The 20,302-nt window shown below is 47.0% G+C and overlaps 1 protein-coding gene across 5 annotated transcripts in view; it reads right to left on the minus strand.

The window, feature by feature from the left end:
* Positions 1-20,302, minus strand: part of RALGAPA2 (Ral GTPase activating protein catalytic alpha subunit 2) — a 95,159-nt gene that overhangs the window by 27,514 nt on the left and 47,343 nt on the right. For 4 of the 5 annotated variants that reach the window (XR_003537410.1, XM_027704159.1, XM_027704160.1 and 1 more), the window contains 4 exons: positions 20,134-20,257; positions 19,208-19,363; positions 13,072-13,230; positions 8,944-9,071 (listed from right to left, as the gene is read on the minus strand). Coding sequence is in view for 4 of the 5 variants with exons in the window: in XM_027704159.1 (XP_027559960.1) it covers positions 8,944-9,071; positions 13,072-13,230; positions 19,208-19,363; positions 20,134-20,257 (567 nt within the window). In the remaining variant the exon portion in view is untranslated. Of the gene's footprint in view, positions 1-8,943; positions 9,072-12,002; positions 12,173-13,071; positions 13,231-19,207; positions 19,364-20,133; positions 20,258-20,302 lie in introns of those variants that run through there. The other variant, XM_027704162.1, reaches the window with a different exon arrangement.

Here is a 20,302-nt window from a genome sequence, read left to right on the forward strand (position 1 = left end):
GCCTCCTTCTCTTAGTATCAGCTGCACAGAACACATCAGGCTGGAGGGGACTCAGGTGGTGTTCTGGGTCACCTCCTCCAAGCATGGCCAACACCCAGTTCAGCTGCTCATTTTCAAAAAGAGAGAAACTAAGTCACCGAGAAAATTCAAAGCTAAACCTAAAAACATTTTTCCTGTTTAGAAAGCTACTCCTTAACTTTTAATCATACAATTGCAACACGTGTGGTTCGTGGACACCATACACTCAAGTCAGGGTTTATTCCTTCAAAAGAGAAGGAGTTGGACAGTGGTGGAAACCTGTACTGGCAATTACACATTTGTACTACTGCCAGTCCCGGAGCACTGGGGATGTGCCCACGGAAATGCCCACGTGTGCATCTGCTCTCTGCACCCCTTGCACCTTCCCACCACCACAGAGAGGCAAACACATGGTTCCGGGGACACAGCAACGGCCCTGCTGGATGGAAACCGCTGTTTCCAAGGTCAGCACCCTGGTGAGCACACGGTGCATCCCACCAGATCCACTGGGAACTCCACTGCAGGCCGGTGTGGAACCACCATCCCCACGGGAGCCCTCAAACCACCCCCTAGGAAAGACTTTCCAGAGCCAGGCCTTCTTCCATCCCTCCCCGCAGGAGCCTTCACCTGCTGCAGCACTGCCCGCGGGGGGCCGTAACAAGTGGCTCCCGGGGAGCCCGAGCGCCGAGCTCGGCCACCTCCGTCCTCGCCCGCAGGTCCCTTTGTTCCTTTGTTGCGCCGGAGGGAGCGGGAGATCCCGCCGCGCGCCCGCTCCTGCCCTGGGCTCCTACCTCCCTTCTGCTTTTTGTCTCGGAACAGCGGTGCGCGAGCCGCGGCTTTTCACTCCCTCCTAACGAGCCTTTTCATGACCTATATAATTCCACATTCATGCCGAGCCCCCGTGTGCCACGCAGCCAGGATGTGCTTTAGTTTTCCCTGAATTTCGCAGTTTAATTTGATGATTACACTGTAAGAATTAAGACGCATCCTTTTAATCTAAATTACTCAGGGTAATTTAACTTAATTTTATTAAAACGTCGAAACGATCGCCGTACGTTCTGCACAAAGGAATTAGACTGGAAGGTTAAGAATCAGCATCAGGGATACCAGTAGCTCCCTCTAGTTGAAAAGTGCATTATTATTCTCCCCAAAGAGCCAGTAAATAGCAAAGACCCCCAAATATTACAAGCTGCTTACACCAAACAGCTTGGGAACTTGCGCTGGAATATATAGTCCTTGAAGATTCACCAGCTACAATGTCGGGATTCTCTCTTAGATGAAAACAACTTTTCACTATCTATGGTGACTTCTGACTATTTTTTTTAATATGTTAATTATCAGAAAATGTAAAATTCCCAGCATTTGACAATGAATCCACTGTGAAACAAAAAAAATTACTGCATGTTAGGGCAGCGATTTGCAAACTGGCTTTTACTGAAATTTAAAATAAGCGTTAGAGCGTGCATATGCTTTAAATAAATATAGGGTTTCAGATATTGATCCAGAAGCCACCTCCTTACATTTCCAAGGCTTTGAAACTAAAGAAGAGGCTTTTTAGCCTGAGGGGTTAAAAGTGTGGGTGTGGAAGTGGGCTTTTGTTGGAAAAATTAGCAATGCTATGAGTCATTGTGCATTAGCGGCAGAATAGTTTTGCATCTTGTATGAATCCAGACACCATATGCCATGCGAGGGCCGGCTCCGCTCGCGGTGCCGCTGCTGCCGGGCGGCCACGTGGGCATCCCCAGTGGAAAGGCTGTCTGCGCGCGGCGGCGGGGCAGGAGCGCGCCCAGCCCGGCACGCCGGACATTGTCGGGAGCAGCAGGAACAGCTGGTAAGCCAGCGGAGCACGGCTCGCCCGGCCAGCATGCTAATGAGGCGGCCGGGCCGCACAAAGCCCCGCGCCGAGGGGAGCGACCCCGGGGCCCGCCCGGCCCTGCGAGGGCTCGGCCCGCGCCCCCGCCGCTCTCCGGCCCCGCACCACCCGTACGACCGGCACCTCGGGCCGGCCACAGCCCTCCGGCAGCACGGCCTCGCTCAGGGAAACCGCAACTTGCTTGGGCTTTTAGCGACCTGCTCCTGACAGAACAAACAAACAAAAGTAACCCCAGCAAGTCCTGGGAGTTCAGACTCAAGTTTCCGAAAGAAAAATCCCTTCAAAGTTAACAGGGGTGGAACAGCAAAATCACCAAAACTTACTTTGAAAATACACAAAATACGAACCCCTTTGACTCTCCTGGTGTATAAGTGAAAAAAAAAAATCAGTAAACCACCAAAAACCACAACAAGATGGAAAGAAGTACTTGGTAAGTAACCCAAATATGACGATTTTGCTTCTGTCAAAGAACCAAAGAACAAGAGCCTCTCGTGAAACACAAGTTGGAGGTTCTTTGTCTAACCCCAGACAAATCATTAAGCACCAAGGGACAGGTGTTTGCACCTCTGTGTACCTCAGTTGAAGAGAGGGGAGCTTGAGTTCACACCTCCCTGTGAAAGGAATGCTTACTACGGACAAACAAAGCCCTGTCCCAGGCTGACTCACCGTGTGCCCCGCAGGCTCACTGGGAGGCAGAGCCTCCTTCCAGCCCAGCCGGCCGGGAAGCGCTTTGGCAGAGCGGGGTTACACCAACCAAACCGCACCGTGAGGAGGGGCAGCGGGCAGTGCCGGCTACAACTCTGCGACAAAATCAGCCCGGGGCTTTCTCAACAACCTTCAGTGATTTTCACAGCTTCCAGCCATGGGGAAGAATAGCGATGGCCTCATGACAGAGCAGGAAAATAAACTGCACTGTTAACATGCAAACCTCCCCCTGCTGCCTTCCTGCCGCCCCAGCAGTGCGGGAACAAGCCCTGTGTCTAACGAGGGACCGTGAGCAGGGACAGGGATGGACACGCAACAGAAAACAGAGAAATCTGATCCCATTGTGCCCACACACCACAGCAGCATGTGGAGCTCAGACCTGCAGAAGCATTTTACACTCTTTAGATATGCACCGGCGGGATGCAGTAGATTCTCTGCGAGTCCATGAAGAGCTCTGTGAATGAGAGCTGAGGAGCCGCCTCCACAATCCCATGTAATGCCACCTAAAAGCTTTGCCTCGCATGACTTATTACAGGCTGGAGCAGATTAGAGGCATCGATCGCTGCCTGGAGAAGGTTCTCGCTGCGAGGAGGGGAGGCGGCGGCGCAGACAGGCAGCCCGGCCATCGATCGGCTCCGGCGGGAGCTCGGTGCTGCCCGCGCAGCCCCCGCCGCGCTCCTCGGCCTCCCTCGGCTCCGGCCGGAGCGGGACCCTCCCCACGGGCACCGAGGGACCTGCTGCTCTCCGCAGCCACGGTGGCACAGGACTGACCACAGACAGACACTCCTGGGAGCCGGAGCCGAGCACTCGGCAGAAACTGTCAGATGCCATGTCACTTAAATTGTCACAGCTCCCGTGACACGTGCTTTAGAATTTCATAGCAATTTCTAACAGCATCGATATAGCTGGAGGGCATAACTTCTCGGGATGAAATAAGGGAACAAATTGTGAACCCTCTCTAAAAGGAGCAACGGGGTTTCCATCTCATTTTCCTGGTGCAAACACCCCCTTGTACCCACAGCAGAATTCTGAAGGCCAGCGCCACAAAACACACTTTGAAAGGGACACAAAATGTATCTGACACCACATGCAACTCCAGAACATTTGACAGCCATTCACACAATTAAGTCCATCATAGCAAACTCCTTTCTTTTCCAGATAAAGCAGGTAAGCAGATCAGGCACTCTATATGAGGTTAATCAGAAATTGGCTTAAACCAAGAAAAGGATTTAATTAAGAATTCGAAACTGATGTTCTTTGCTTAATCTTCTCAATTCCAGGTATTAACACATCTACTACATATTAGTATGTCAATATCTGGATGCACTGAAATGAATTACAGTTATGGATATCTTTTTGTGTTCCATGTTTAGATGGAGTTTTGGCTTTGCCCCACTGAGCTGCAGGTCAGCAGGCACACCATGGTCACTACAGTGGAAAAAACGGGAAGTTACTCATGTATCAAATTACTTCTCCAGTGTAAGGGCCATGTTTTCCTCTGGCCCACAAGCAGGATTGCAAACTGTGAGCAGGGAAATGGTGACATCCAGTGCTCAGATATTCTGTAAAGTGTTCTCATCCCCACCGTGCTCGTTTGTGCTTGTTCCAGTGCACAGACAGCTCCAGTGCTGGACACGCAGATGTGTTATGTCAAAGTGCTCTAAACATGAGAAACTGAACAAGAAATTCACACTTTTACCTTCAGGCTTTCTCTTTGAATGAACAACATGTAATGTGAACAACTCCAGAAACCAGGCCACAAACTGCCATGGTGGTTTTCGGTCAGCCCCTCTATAATTCTATTTATATTAACTGAAAAAGCATAAGTGGCACAGCTGATGTCAGAGATCTGTGAGGATTTTATTGCCAGGAACAGCACCTGAAGTGGACAGTTTCAACAGCAGGAGCTGTGGCTGACAGCCACGGGTCTCCATGCCTACCCCATCAGCTACTTCTTCCTCCCCTGGAGGGGGGAGCAATGCACTCTAGTCAAGGTATTAGAGAGGAGCACAAAAAACATGTAGAAATCGACAGGCAGAATGAGGTCAAACCCCTTTTCTATCCATAAGACCAAAGCAATTTATCCTAAAAGTGGGATTGTTTACAGAAATAATTTTATACTCAATGTGTTAAAAAACCCCAACAGGAACTAACTCCCTATTTACTCATTCACAGGAAGACACATGTAGCTTTAATTGCAAAGGAAATAGTTCAAAGATCACCAGGAATCCCCAAAGAACGCAGGGAAGAAGCCCACTGGCACATGGGACATGTTCCACCCTCCCCGAGGCAGCTGACAAAGAGCTGGTCAAGGCTGAGGTAACACTTCAGACAGGTTGGGATTTTTTCCTATTTTTCTTCAAATTCAGTTACTGAGACCAGGCAGGACTGGGAGTATACAAGAGCTTTCTGCACTGGTGGAGGAAAAAACCCCAGAGTGGTAAGAGAATAGAAATAACACCCTGGGCATTATTCTAAGGGAGCTTTTTGCTCAGACATCACTATCCCCAAATCCCAAAGTCTTTTTGGCTACAAGCATTAAATTATGGGCCAACCAAAGTGCCTGACACCTGCCAAACTAGTTGCATTTTCGTATTTGAAGGTTTTACCAGCTCCTGAACTCAGAAACTGTCAGCTCAGACAGCAGCTGTCCATCAGACCCACTATACTTCAATCCAAACCCTGACTCCCCCCAGTATTTATCTGTACAGACAAGCCCAGCTCCCAGAGACATGTCCTTCTGCAGCTTGGGGCAATGCACTCCAGATCACACAAGCATTCAAAACCCCTGTCCAGCACACAGCTCACTCCATACAAGCTGCAAGAGAGCTTGGAGATGCAGCCTTACAGCACCACCCCAACCAGGTTTTGAAATATTCAAAGCATTGCTGGATCCTGAACAGACCCTCACTTAGATTTGATATATAATTTTTTGTTTGTGAGTAGTTGTTCCTTCCTTTCCCCAGCACATAAAAAGGAGCCTCGAATGCTCTCAAAACCCTGCAGAGATATCTACCTTTTTATACAGCAATTTTAGTAAGCTTAAATATTACTATATCATGTTCTTATAAAATTTAAGTCACCTTATTGCTCATGATTTCTGTAAATCACAGGCGTATTTAAAGTCACAGTTACTGCCTAGAAAAGCAGCCTGGAGAGGCTGCTGGAGCACACTGCCTCACTCAGCAGTTACTCAAGGATGGCAAGAGCCACAATTAGCAGGGGCTGCAGCCGCTCAGCCTCAGTGCTCCACGGCACCAAGGAGGAATAAAATGGGAATTTTGAACATACCCTGATGCACACTCATCCATGGCAGCACTGCAGCAGCTACAGACACAGGGGGCTTTCACTGTTCCAAAGACAACTGAGCTGTGCATGCACCACCCTGGGCTGGCTCCCTCGCAGTGCCATCACGTGCCATTCGATGGGCACAAAGAACCTGCAGCCAGAACGGCTTTAAACTGAAGTTTAAATAAAGTTAATTATTTTTGAATGAATATTTCTCTTGCCCTAATGAATTCCTTAAAACAGAAACAGCTACATAAACATAAAAAATAGATCAGAAAAAGTCTGATGTGGTCTGCCATAGTTACCTTCTTCATTTTCAAAGAGATTTCCAACAGAAAACTGTATTTGGGTAGGACAGTGGAATTTGTGTCATCATGACCAAGCGATTGTGGCGCAGCGAGATGCTCCCGCGGCTCTGCGGTCCTGGTCCCCATGGAAACCGGACTCGGATATTGTCCTCCGCTCACTGGAGCACCGAGTCGGGAGCCTTTTGTGCCTGATGAGATTTCTTCCACAACCTTCCAGCAACAGACCCTATGCTTCCTCCTGACTCTTTCCTAATTGAGATGCAAATTAATCTCTGTGGCTGATTACACTTCCCTTACAGCCCCTGACAAGTGCAGCTGTAGCTGGAGTTTACAGACTTTCCAACAAGTGACTTCAGCTGCCACTGCTGGCAGGGCGCTGCCCCAGCTCCCCAGCACACAGCCCCGTGCCGGCAGCACGGCCTGTCGCCCTGTGGCCACCACCACGAGCCCGGTGTCCCTGTGGCCACCACCATTGTCCCTGTCCTCCCATGGCCCCCTTCACCGGCCCCAGCCCCCTGCACCGCACAGGGCAGGAGCGAGGATGAGGAGCAGAGCCCCAGCAGATACTTCACACCCTGCCACTGCTCCAGCACGAGCCCCAGGGACTCAGCACCGTATTGCTGTTGAACCCTTGGCACCAGGGTTTGATCCATTTCTATCCACACTTGAATCAAAACACCTTTAGCTACTGACCCTTAGCACGGGTGGTGCCTTTACACAGGACCCGGGTGCCAAGGAGAAGTGGCAAATCATCCTCAGCTCTGCCTCACTCCAGCCTTCAGCGCTCACCCCAACTGCACGGTTACAACTGGTGTGTACCAAACTCCCCTTACTTTGCCAGGATTATTGCTTTTTATTTCTCCTTCCCGTTGGCATTTTTGAGTTATCTCCATCTCCAGCCTGATAAAAGCACTTTCATTTACTGTTTGCATTGCTGTGTCCGTTTCCCTCCTGTTCTCCTCAGAGCAGCTGGCAAACAAACACTGGAGTGGAGTCACTCACCCTTCGGAAGCTGTGGAGCAATGTGGCTCCACTGGGCTCAAACATCACCTTTACACATCTACACACTCATATTCCAATTGCTGTCTCTTTTATGGATTTTAGTATATCTCAAAGTGCATCATTATCTGTAGGATGAGTTATGGATAGCTTTCTCTCCTGCTCCAGTGTCATCGTGATGGGATCTGCCCACCACATTCCCTTTGTCCCTATTTCAGGAGTTTCTCAATCCACTTCCATTTATCAGACAGACAAGTGGCAGTTGATTCACTACAGACATCACTGGTGCACAAGCAGCCACAAAAAAAGGCGGAAAAGAATGCGGGGACAGATGCTGCTCCCAACCTGTGCGGAGCAGTGCCCTGTGCTGCCGTGTCTGTGCTGCTCCTGTCGCCCTGGGGACACGCAGGGACCCCGGGGGAGACCCCCTTGGAAAGCAGGAGCACGGCCAGCTGGTGAGCTCTGCTCGCTCACAAAGTGCTGAAAAGCCCAGAGCTGAGGGGGGTCAGAACCGGAGGGCTCCAGCCGGGAGCGAGGGGCTGGAATTGTTCTGTTACTGTAACTGCTGCTGCGTATGTTAGTTCTGCTACCCTGTATTCTAGTACTGTCCACTGACTGAGAAACACACCGAATTCTGCACAGAACAGTTTTAGGAATTTGCTACATTTCTCTCATGAAACAGAAGCAGAAAAGTCAGCAAGTCTTGACTCACCTGTCAGGCACTGCCACGGTTTGTACAACCACCAACTGCCTTTGCTTTACCATGAGCACACAATTCAGTTAATAAAATACAAATCTATTTAACCACAGGGCTACTTTTAATTTATGATGACTTTTGCAAAGTATACTCGTTAAAATTTAGTCTTTAAAAAAAACAGCCAGTACTTTGAGGATATCCTGTGTTTTAAAAATGTGCATCTCAAACTAATTCATTAATGTTCTTTCAAAGATCAAAACATTTCACTGACAAACACTTTCTCAAAGTCACGTGGTTAGAAAAATACTCAAATCAAAAGCTCCCCAGAGAAAGTAAAGTGCAGTGAGTGTTGGTCTTGAGATAAGTGATGTGATTAGCAAAACAAGCTATAAAATGTCTGATGGCATTACGAGAAAATCCTGGAATGAGTGAAAAGCAGTGCTCGTGCTGTGGGTCTGTGCAGCACCCTAGAATAAAAGCCTGTGTCACAACTCCTGTCCCAGAGAGCACATCCTCTGGTTACCTTCCAGTCACTGCTGGACAACAGGTTCTGAAAATGCCCAAATACAGGCGTGGTTAGAATGAAACCAGAATTTGGAAACTGAAACATCTGTATCCAAGGACAAATCCCACCTGTCTTACTAAAGTAATGAATCCAGGTGAAGTCAACTGGAGTAGAACTTTGAACAAAGTAAGAACACGGCGGAGCTGTGCATCAGCCTGACAGACACAGTTGGTAACGTCCATCAGCGTGAAGGAAAACTGATAACAATCATTACTCACAGTTCAAAGCACTAGTGCTAAGTCCAGTCCGCCAGCAGTGAGATGGAAGCTGCTGGTTAGAGCACTCCTGTGATGTTACCATTTTATTTTTAAAACACTGGGCAACTGGGTGTGAACCACTGAAAACATCAAGCTGGACACGAAGAAAGCACTGACCCTTGCCAATAAAATCAAAGAGGAAGAATTTTCATCCAAGCCTACCTCTCTGCCGAAGGATGCTCTGAAGTGAGAACCCTACCAAGGGGAGCCTTGCCCCCTGGGAGAAAGGATACAAGCTCTGGTAGAGCGGGATGAGGGACTTGACGGCTCTGCTGGCGTTGATGCAGGTGGCACAGATCAGGCTTGGCAGCAGCTTCGCGGTCACGATCGCTCCATCGAAGAGAGGCCCGAAAAACGGCACCTGGGGACCCAAAACAGAGAAACAGGCCTCAGAACCACCACAGGAGAGGGGTGCAGCATTTTGCCATAAACCACTCTGAGCACGTTGTTCCACACACTGAAACTTCCAGTGTGACATTCATGCTCCAGGTTTGGAAGTTTTAAATCCACCATCGCTGCCCTCAGCACGCTGTATGTGGATATCCATCTCATAGAACATTCAGCTGGGTAACACGAGCTTGTTTCACACAGGAACCAAGTCCCTCTGTGAATTTGCAAGCGATATGCCATGGGGAGTAGATACTAAGAACTGTTTCCTCTCTGGGACCCCAACACAACACCCTGATGCACTGGCTGAATCCAACGTTGGCAGGAGGTTTTGCAAAGACGTATTTGCTTCAGACAGTCCTCTATAAACTCCTTCTACAGACTTTGTGGAAAAGGAAAAAAACCTCAGGCTGGACCAAGATAAGGAGGTGTGTGGAAGGCAGAGGAGGTGGCAGAGCAGGGCCCCCTCGGAGGGGCAGAACACACAGCTGGGACAGGCACAAACAGGCCCAGCCCAGCACATCAAGGTGCTCCAACACTGCCCTGTCAGGGTCACCTCCAGAGGAACTCCCCTTACGATGCCCCCTGGGGACCCAGGGCTCTGCAGAGAAAGGCCACACCAAGTACCAGAGATGCTTTCTGAAAGTCAACCATGTCTGCAATTGCAGACACATAACAGGCCCGGCCAGCCAAACCCAGAAAATTTTGCTGTTTAAATACATAACGAATTTTAGGACTCACAAGTATTCAAACTCATTTCCCTTTCACAAACTCAAAATGAAAAAAACCAACCCCCCAGCCAAAGCCCTAAACAGAAGCCAGCAGAAATTATCAATATTTAAGCTATGGATTTTTTCCATCTGTACAGAGGCTTATCACATAAATAAATACCCTCTATTATTCTTCTGCAACTGCTTGTGGGTGACTGTGACAGTCATTCAATAAATGGACAAAGGGAATAGTATAAATCCCCTGCATCTAGGGAATTCCTCTAATTAGAAGTGGCAATGAATTACAGAAGAAATTTGGGGTTAATATAACATCTGCAAATGACAGCTGTCTCTTCACACACTTATTCTGTCATTCCTTTACTTAAAATAATTACCCACCCCCAAAAATAGATTAGTGTAAAATGTTTCCATAGTGGTTTTGCCTTTGATTTTTATTTACTGCTGGCATTACTGTCCAGGCAGTTGAAAAGAAAGGAGACAGAGGAAAATCTATGCCACCAAAATGATAATGTTCCAGAGCATCAAGTTTCTAAGTGAAATTTTTACCCCCTGCTCTGTTTAGAAGTATTGACAACAGGAGAAAAGGATGTAAAACTATATTCTTAAGCACAAATAAGGAGGTTAAGTACATACTAGTATTAAAATTATACCGCCACCCAAACACCAGATATGTAAAGTCAGAGCAGCAGATGCTACCGGCGCAGGGGAATTCCCCGTCAGGCTTTTTGGACAGGCTGACAGGACTTGGTGCCTCTGTTTCAGACCCACCTGGAGCTGGGGAGCGGGGCAGAGTTTCTTACCACAGCACTACAGAATTTATAGACAGAAGCTATGGACGAGGTGTGTCTATGTTACACACACACACTCCCCTGCATATGCTCCCCACACGGAGAGAGGAGCCGAGGGTTCCGCAGACCCGCTGCGATCCGAGCGCGGCACAGCCGGACCACGCGGACACAAAGCTGGGAATTATTCATTCCCGAGCAGATCCAGCGGCCTCGCCGAGGGTCATTAAAGTCAATGGAGCTGCATCTCGTCAGCTTCCATCTGTACAGGGGCTCTGCCCCAGCGAGGGCTCTGGGGGGAGGCCAGCGGAACGCACGGGGCACGTTCCCCGCTGGGCACGGCTCCGTGCCCCGGCATTAAACACCATCCGAGGAGAGCGGGGCTGGGATGGTTATAACAAACAGGCTGCTTTGACAGGAATCAATTAAAAACAAGGGGAGAGGCAAAGATCCCCTCCTGCGAGTACTCCAAATGTCACCGCGAGTTACCCACGAAGCAAAAATTAATATTCAGCCCACTGCAAACACCTGCTTCGTTCCAATTTCCAACAGAAAAATCATTATTTCTGTTGCCCGCAGTAAAAGTAGGCAAGGTTAAATAAACCTTCCGAGCACAAAGCCTTCCCCTCTACGGCGAGCAGCACTAGTTAAAAGAGAGGGGAATGGGTAAATTATTGTACCAAATGGCTGAGAATTAATCTCTGATGACGAGCTGCAATCTAACGAGGCATCTGTGTCCCAGGGAACCCGCAGCATGTCCCTGGCGGTATGTGCAGTGCGGAGCCTGCCTGGCATGCTTTGTCCCCTCTCGCAGGCAGCTTTTCCTCTCATTGTTCCCAATATCCTCGTGCATCTGTGACGCGTGGAATGCATTCACACTAACAGACTTACTATTGTCTTCCCCCCGAAGCTTTGTCGGGCAAAGACTGCAGCACGGTTCCTGATAATTATATTGCTTAATTAATCAAGACAAAAAAAATTTGCAAATCATTGCCCGGTTGCCAAGCAGGGAGATCAAAAATGAAAACAATACAAGCTGAAGCAACATAACAAAAGTAACAGCTATCTGATCAGAAATTCTTCTATAATGAAGCTATTAATGCTAAAGCGGTTAATGTTAACATTGCTCCAGGTGTCTCTACTTGGCTGCAAACAAAAAGGCTAACATTATGGATATAAAAGGCCAAATGTTGCCATGGATTCTGTAACCTGATAGAGAGGACAGCCTTTTCATTCGATTAGGGAATGCAATTTAAATACCAGGGACTGAAGCCAAACAACAGACATTTCTCTCTGCAAGCCTCTTTCATTCACCCTGGGGTCAGTAGCTGGTGAACAAAAGGTCAGCCACACTTGCCCTGGAAATGTCTGGATTAATTTTATTACATTGTAATGGTTTGTACTTTAAATGTAGGGATAACACTAAATTTCCAGTTAGCTCTTATTCTGGCTGCCCGTCGGGTGCTTTTGACTAATATGTAAGATGACACAGCTTTTCTCCGTTGCTCCAGAGAAGTCTCAAGCGTGTTCCTCACGCTAAATTCTTAGCTCTTAATGTTCCGTTGGGAAAACAAAATGCCCAAAAAGTAAATTGCAGAGCTCAATGGCAAATGTAAGGAAAAATCCCCCACTGTCAGAAAATTTTCAAGTTTGAAACATCTACTGACAAACCACTGGTTGTCAATATCTAACAACTCCATCATTCATAACTCAAAAAATACTGTCTACAGCTGGTAAATACGTCACCTGATGAAGGCATTTGCCACAGCTGGTTACTCTCTTGGACAAATACTGTCCATCACACAAGGGAAACGGTATTTATCACACTGATTACTGTCACAAAGTGTATTTTATATACATTTTTGCGTCCATAATGTACCAGACAACCATTTACTGCAGTGGCTTTTTCATACCTGTGCACAGATGTACGTACACACACCCCTGCTATGTTGAAAACAAATGCCTTTTCCCCCCCCCCAAAATGTCTCAAATGTGGTTGCAAACGATGATTTAACCATGAAATAGTGAACCTTCAACATTTTGTTTGCTGTCAGGATACCCAGTGCCTGCATCACCCCACTGTGTGACAGTGACCCCACACACAGGGTGACCCCACAGCACACGAGTGTTTTGCTTTCACTGCCTCACGCTGCAAATGCACAGTGGTTTTAAATACTGCACTTTGCACAGTGATTTCTGTGGGTTGAGAATTCTGACACGTTTCTGTGAGCGCGAATTGTGACCATAAAATGAATGAGCAGGCACTTGGATCACCGTTAGTAATTCTAAAGTACGAGCTCACTGCTCAGCTTTTTGCCTGAGATGGACAGACTGTATTTTATACTTGTGGGGAAAAAATAACCCCCAACCTCGAAAGCACTGAGCTTTATCTAAGCAGCAGAACTGCTGCTCACTGCACACAACACATGACAAGCCCAGCAAAGCAGCCCAAACGTACCTCTGGTTTCTTCATGATCTCTATGAAAAACATGTGATTCTTCATGGGGTAGATGACAATGAGAACATCCCCGAAGTCCGTGGGTATGATGCCCCTGCGGTAGTTGCGGGTGTGCTCGGACCAGACGATGTGAACCTCATCATTTCCCAAGTGACGAAGCTGCAACGGCAAATTGGCTCTTTATTAATCCGAGTGATAACCACGGTTTAGGAGGGGTCATGGCTCACAAATTGAATTACAATGCTCAATAGTAGGAATATTTCATTACAGAAAAAGTTAAAATATTGTTTTTCTCCAGTTGCTCATGAAAGCATCAGCTCAATAATTTGCTTCATTCACTACACATTGTTGTCTGATGGCTTAATTAAGTCATTATCAAACTAGCCATTAGCATGATATGTAAATGTACATTACCTACAGTGATTTAAGATGGAAAACTGAATTACTAGAACAAAACATTACCCAACAGAACATCATATTCCAGCTAAAATGAGGCAGCTGTCACAGAAATATGAAATGCCTTGACTCAGGATGTCAAGAAACTGTCTGTCACGAACCACTATAACTGAATTTATTATCCACAAACATCTCCTCGCTGTGTCTGGAGGGGGCTTCTGCTTGAAACGTCAGCAAAATATCTGGGCAACGTGAGTGAGAGAAGAATGGGAAATACTATGGGAGCTACCTTTTTATGTGGAGCAGAGTTGCACAAAATATGGCTAAAATTTACACATGACACATACAAAATGCATCTGAGAGCCTGTGTGTATTTGCTCTGCTACTGGAGGAGCTGGAGGTGATCTAACAGATGGCAAAAACTATTTGGCAATCACGTACAAGCCTCACACAATGGTTTCAACTGTAAGCTTTAAAGTTAAAATGTAATCCACATGCAGAATGCCAGCCCAACGCATAAAAAGAATTTAAGTCCCACTTAAAGCTTAAAAGACACCCCCCACCCTCACAATTTGGTGCTACCCCTGGAACAATGTGCACAATAGACCGAACAAAGAAGCCAAAACGAAGCTCTGCTACTTCACTCTGTGTGGGGGGAAAGAAGAAAGGGAAAAGAAAGTGGTGATTTTCATTGGTAAATAACAACTGAGCTACCCCAACATGCCTTGCATCAGCCCATGCACCAATCAAACTTCCCTCTTCAGAATCAGGCAGTGCCTTTAGAAGGAAAAACTTTCACTCCTACATATTGGTGGCAAAATGGACCCCAGTCACGAGAGAGATGTGGTAAAACCAACACATTATGAGAATGAAAAAGTCACAACTGTGAACTTGGCTTACAGTTCATACTCCAGTAAAGTAAAGCTCAGTTCACAGAAGGACTGAGATTCTCAGAGTTTATTTTAAATTAAACTGAAGATAAAGTTGTGTTTTATTTACACCTATGAATAACAGGTAATTTTAGTTCTGTTTGAAGAAAACATGAACCCTTCGTGTCTTGTAAAAACCACCAATTAACAGAACTATTACTAGAGCTTCTTACATGTAAAAAATCAGTAGAAACTGCTGTTCTCATGGTCACCCTGATTTCTGTGCCACAGTGATTAGAAGCAAGATGTCAAATTTAGTGTTAAAAACCCCCAAAATCCTTCTAGTGACCAGACTTTGTGCACAGTGGGTTCCAGATGCTGGGGATGTGGGTGCCTGGCCAGGCTGTCCCACTCCACGCCTAGAGAAGAGGATTCAGTGAAGAGGGAGAAGTCAGTTGAACTGGCGCTCACTGTGCTTGTGTGGGACAGGGAGTGATGGCTGTGAGCTCAAACCCTTGCACATGTCCTGTGATCATGAATCCCACCTCTGCTAGGATCCCCACTGTGTGCCAGCAGCTCATTGTAGAGCTTGAGTTACTGCCCTTGAAGTCACACATCCTTAGGAGTCGCAGCAACAAGGTATAATGTTACAAAGGAAAAACTGGTACTAATCAAAAATGTTTGTTACTGAAAGATAATTTCGCTGATAAAAAGCCATTATAAATAATCTTATCAGTGACAATAAGCCAGCTGTTTTCCTGTGTTGTTTATTCAAAACAGCAGCTGTGGGGCAGTCAGTGCCATGAAGGACTTGTGCTGAAAGGTCTAAAGCCCCACAGCCAGCACACGTGGAGCCAGAGCTCCAGGCTGTGCTCTCCATGCGGTTTAGGACTGGGGGGGTAAAGGAAAAGAATACATTAAAAAAAAAAACAAATCAGCCAGGAAATCAGAGAGATATTAAAAAGCAGAGCCCAGGAATGGAGCAGCTCAGATCTGTTCAGTTCAGTGCTGAGTGGAGCGATCACAGCTCTGGAAATGGCAGCTGTGTCTCCTCTCGGGCGCACGGGCAGAGCGCGGATTTTCCGCCTGCCCAGGGAGGCGGTTTGGCTGCCACGAGTGTGATGGACACACTCTGGGCTGCAGGTGCTTGGACACGCCGTGGGATCAGTCCCCCACCGTGGGGTCAGTCCCCTACTGTGGGGTCAGTCCCCACTGTCCCTGGCTCTGGCCGTGCCGGGCACCGGCAGCGCTCCAGGCTCGGCACGCCCGGTGCCCAGGGCGCCGACGCTGGTCACGGTGCACACCTCGGCCTGACCTCCTTTCCCTGCTAATTGCATTACACAGCCAGCTGGCTCCAGAGAGGAGTCGTCTGTTTGACCCAAGAATTCCTGCTTTTGGGGAGGCATGGCTGCTACTTTTGCTAAGTAACAGTGGGGCCTGACATCCCCATTGTCTGCCTGACAGTGCGCCCATCCTAAAATCTAAGTTTTATTTGTAAATTAACCAAGAAACTTCCTGCCAGAGCAGGGCTGCCTGGAGACTGATAATGTGTGCCTTTCATTCCCTTTCACTCTCACTGTATCACTGCCAATTTGTTTTTCTGCTGCTCGCCAGCCCGAGGCCATAAAAGCCTTGTAAGACATAAGTGCAATTATAGTCCTGGAGTCAAATGAATTGGACAAATCCAATAGCACAGCTCTGTCCCCACTCTGCAAAGCCCTACAGCAGTCAGATTAGCTGCTAAAAATCTAATCTAGCCTCAGCTAACAAATTTCTGCAGCGAAGGAGCAAGAGTTCACTATGGGGTTGCAACCAGATTTCTGAATTGAAAAAGTTCTGCTCTGACAATGGAGAAGATGGAATAAATCACCGAGAAATTCTGCAGCACATCTTTAAACCGTTAAGCGCAATTTGGGCAGAACAAGACAGGGACAGTAGAATGCCATTCCTGGGATTGATTTTCACTCTTGCTGCACAACAGCCAGATAAAGTTTGGAACCAATGATGCTGAACCCTGCAGCAGCAAAAGTGATCAGCTGAATTTTGTTTACTGCACTAGAAAAGGTTTCTGTCAGGGCCAAGACTTATTTAGAGAGGGTTTCTTTCTTTCATTTTTTTTCCTTTCTCCCTGAATTAGCAATATAATATGTCAGCATATACCTCAAATAAAGAAATACAAACTGCAAATCAGAACTCTGCTGCACAAAAATAAGGGGCCAAGTTCATCCTCAGAGAACGTGGACTTATTCTTGGGAATTTATACCAGAAATTACTTTATCCCCGTGTTCAGTAAAAGTAAAGAACCACAATAACATATTTAAGTAAAATTACTGCATCTGCTTAATTCCCCAGCCCCCAGAATTTATGGGCTGCTGCAGGGCTCCCCAGGCCAGCAGGTGGTCAGTCCTTCTGTTCAGCCTGGAGTGTGTGAGCCAAGAGTGCTGATGGGACTGGAGCCTTTCGGTGGGTCTGAGGAAAAACAAGCAAAGAACCCCAGAAATCACACAGATTTCAGAGATAAGGGGCATCCGAGATCCCAGACAGCATCTGATGGAAGGAAGGGGAGGGCAAGAAAAAAGAAGTTGTGGCCTCCATTGCACCCTGACTGGCAATAGGATAAAACTTCCTCCTCCCAGTAACACTGTCCTGTATCCCCAAGAGCTGACAATGTCTTCATTCCAAGACATTAACACTTGCTTTCTGGGTGAAAAGAGCTCTTGCAGAATCACAGAATCATGGAGTGGTTTGGCTTCTGTTTGGAGAGTCAGTCACGCTCAAATGCAGGTTAGTTCATCCTTCAGCATTCCAAAGCATTAGAGAACTGTCCATCTCCCAGGAACTTTGCAGAGCTTCTGAAATGCACCTTCTGTCCACCTGGAGCTGCAGTTCTGTAAGATCTGCTAACAGCCCATGCTCATTTGCACAGAACCACGTTTGCTCACGACAGAGCTGTGACAAACTGAACGAAACCACTGTGTGCAGAAGCACAGATCCACATTAAAAAGCCCTCTGCAAGTCATCTGGTCCAAGCCCCTGCTTGCAGCTCCCGATATCCATGAGATTGTTCAGAGCTTTGTCCTGTACAGGAGTACACAGTTTGATCCCTGCAGGGTTCCATTCCTATAGCAGATTTCAGGTTTCTTTAAAAAAGTCATAGAGCAATTCCTTTGTGGTATTTTCTGTGGATAGTATGTGCTGGAGCTGGCCTGGTTTCCTGGCACTGCAAGACTTGGAGACTGGCAGCTACTAAATGCTTTTGCTTTTTGTTTCTCACAAAGAAGGAATTCTCTTAGAGCAAACATAGGCAAGACAATTAACTAGAATAACCGGACTCTCAGTGTCTGTGATAACCCCTAACACGGGTGGGGATCAGGAGAATAGTAAATAGACTGTTTGCAGTTAAACCCCATCTCTCCCCATGTGGTAGCTCCATCACTGTGCTCTCTGCTCTCCCAGATGATGTATTACTTGACAGCCAGATCATATCCCAGTGTCTTTGCTAGGCTTCCACAAAACCCAGGAGGCCAGGACTTACAAGGGAAGATTAGACTACACAGACACAATTTCTGTAGGACAGGTAAGTCTGGGGAAGACATGGCAGCAATTCTCAGACATGCATAAGTCTGCAGCAAAACAGTCTGCCCTCCATATCCATGTGGAATAGGGCACAATCAATGGGCTTAAACTGAAGCAAAGTAGATGGTGCAAGAGATTGTGTCATGGTACAAGAAGTGGAGCATAGGAATATGTTGCCTAGGGAAACTAAATCATTCATCACAGGAGTTTGGAGCGAGCAGCTGGACAAATACTGGTCAGCAACAATAAAAATACACATAGTCCTACACATAGTCCTACCCCGGTAAAGTCACAGACTCTACAGCCCCCCACTACATCCCACTGCCCTACCTCCATCCTCAATAACTCAGACTACATTTTTCCCACAGCCACGTAAATCCACTGATATGAAGATAATGAGTTGCATACAGAAAGAGAAACATGTAATTTTACTGACTTTTTGTTAAATGACAGATATCCCAGTAAAAAAAAAAGGATCTATGAAATGCTGGGCAATTTTTTCAGGACCAGTAAGCAGAAATTCCACCTTTATATTTAAAGGAAAAGCACATGTGATTCTGAAACCAAGTGGACACTAAATAGAGTCACCCAGTGACATTTGTAGACAATGTTCAGAGCACAGCAGCATCCCCTGGTGCGCTGGATAGCCTCGGCAGCATTGCTGATGCACATTAACAACCTCTGCAGAACAAGTTGCCAATCCTAATTAAAAAGGCAGAGATTTGGTATGCCCTAAAATCTTCTTTGACTCTAAGCAGCAGCTGGCAAGCACCATAATCTCAAATCACCCCTTGTTAGGAAAGACAAAGATTAAGTACCGACACCAACAAAGTTTTGGGCTGGGTTCTGGCTGCCTTTGAAGCAGAGGCTGCTTGTCAGAATTGTGCTTAAGTGGCTACTGGCTTTAGCTATCAGCTGTGGCTGCCTTGGGTCCAGAGCTTGTCACCTCCCTTTTGCTTTGCTGTTCCACACAGGATGATCGGTCTGGAAGGTTTTATTATGCTGCATTTGGTTGTTTTGTTCTACCAACCTGCAACAGCTTTGGCAGGCAGACAACATACAAATGAAATTATTGCTAATATTATTACTCATGGTGGTATTTGAGGCTACCATGGAAATGTTAATTGTGTTTCAGAACCCAGAATTTAGATGCCATTTAATTCAGATAATCCAGCTGCAGAGCACCATGTGGCACAGCAAAGATGGGATGCCAGGGCCAGTTAGCACAAGCTGCTCTCAGTTCAAACTTCCATTTAAGCACTTGCAGAGTGTGCAGTACACTGCAAATCCTTTACCTTTTTGGTCAGCAAATCGTCCGAGTCCGAGGGCATGCGTGTGGACACGTGGAAGATGATCTCCACGGTGGAGGTAGCGTAGTAGGGAGCGGTCTGGCCCGTGCTGCCGTTGCGCTGCAGGCCACCCATAAAACCCCCGTGCGTGGAAAGATCCACCTGAGGGATTGAAAGGCAGGATTAGAGGAAATTTGAAAAGACTGCTGAATTATCAGTATTTATTTCTATATCAAGACTTCATGAATTTACCATTCTAGGACTCTGCGGGCATCCTAGAGAAGTCTTCCCTTAAAGCTTTGTGATCCTTCTGTTAGATCTGTCTTTCCCCTTCCTGTACTGGACACTCACTAAAAGCAGATGTCTCTTAACCAGGTCCTGAGCCAGTATCTCTCTGGTGATTCTACCTTCCTACAGCAAACAGCAGCTAGGAAGCAACACATGCTGCTCCTCCAAGGGCTCAGACCTCCCAGTGCCTCCCAAAGGGCAGAGAAAGAACCAGAAAAACTGTAGAAGAAACTTAAGATTTGTACAGAAAGAAAAACTTTAGAAAGAAATTATTTCAGAAGCTCAATCAGAAGAAATGCCTCTCTGAAGTCCAGCTTGAGTCCAAAGGACTGTTTGTTTTCCTAGTGGCACCAGCCTCAGGATGGTGCCTCTCCCTGTGAGCCTTGTGAAACTTCCATCCTTAACATGCAGCTACTCTGTATTTCCCAAACCCATATATTTTCGTGGCACTAAGACTATGACACACCATTCTGACAAGGCAAATAATACCCAAAAACTTCATGAAGAAGCTCCTGTGGTGAGAATGTGAGAGCTAAAAGCAGCTAAATATCAGTGTGTAGTGAATTTATCTTTTTTTAATGAGAATTAAAAACTATGCAGTGACATTAGCAACGTGTTAGTTTGCCTACATTTATGGCTATTACCTCCCAGCCCAGTCCTGCTACAAAATCCTCATATGCCTGGCTTCCCCTGGCGTTGGCCAGGATGGAGCACTTGTCCTCCTGCCCCTCGGCGATGTAGAACACGGCGATCTTGTGAGTCTCACGGCTGCAACGGGACACAAAAACAAGTCAAAGTTAAACAAGTTTCAGC

Source organism: Neopelma chrysocephalum, unplaced genomic scaffold, assembly GCF_003984885.1.
Source record: "Neopelma chrysocephalum unplaced genomic scaffold, ASM398488v2 Primary Assembly neopelma1_257, whole genome shotgun sequence".
Taxonomy (NCBI): domain Eukaryota; kingdom Metazoa; phylum Chordata; class Aves; order Passeriformes; family Pipridae; genus Neopelma; species Neopelma chrysocephalum.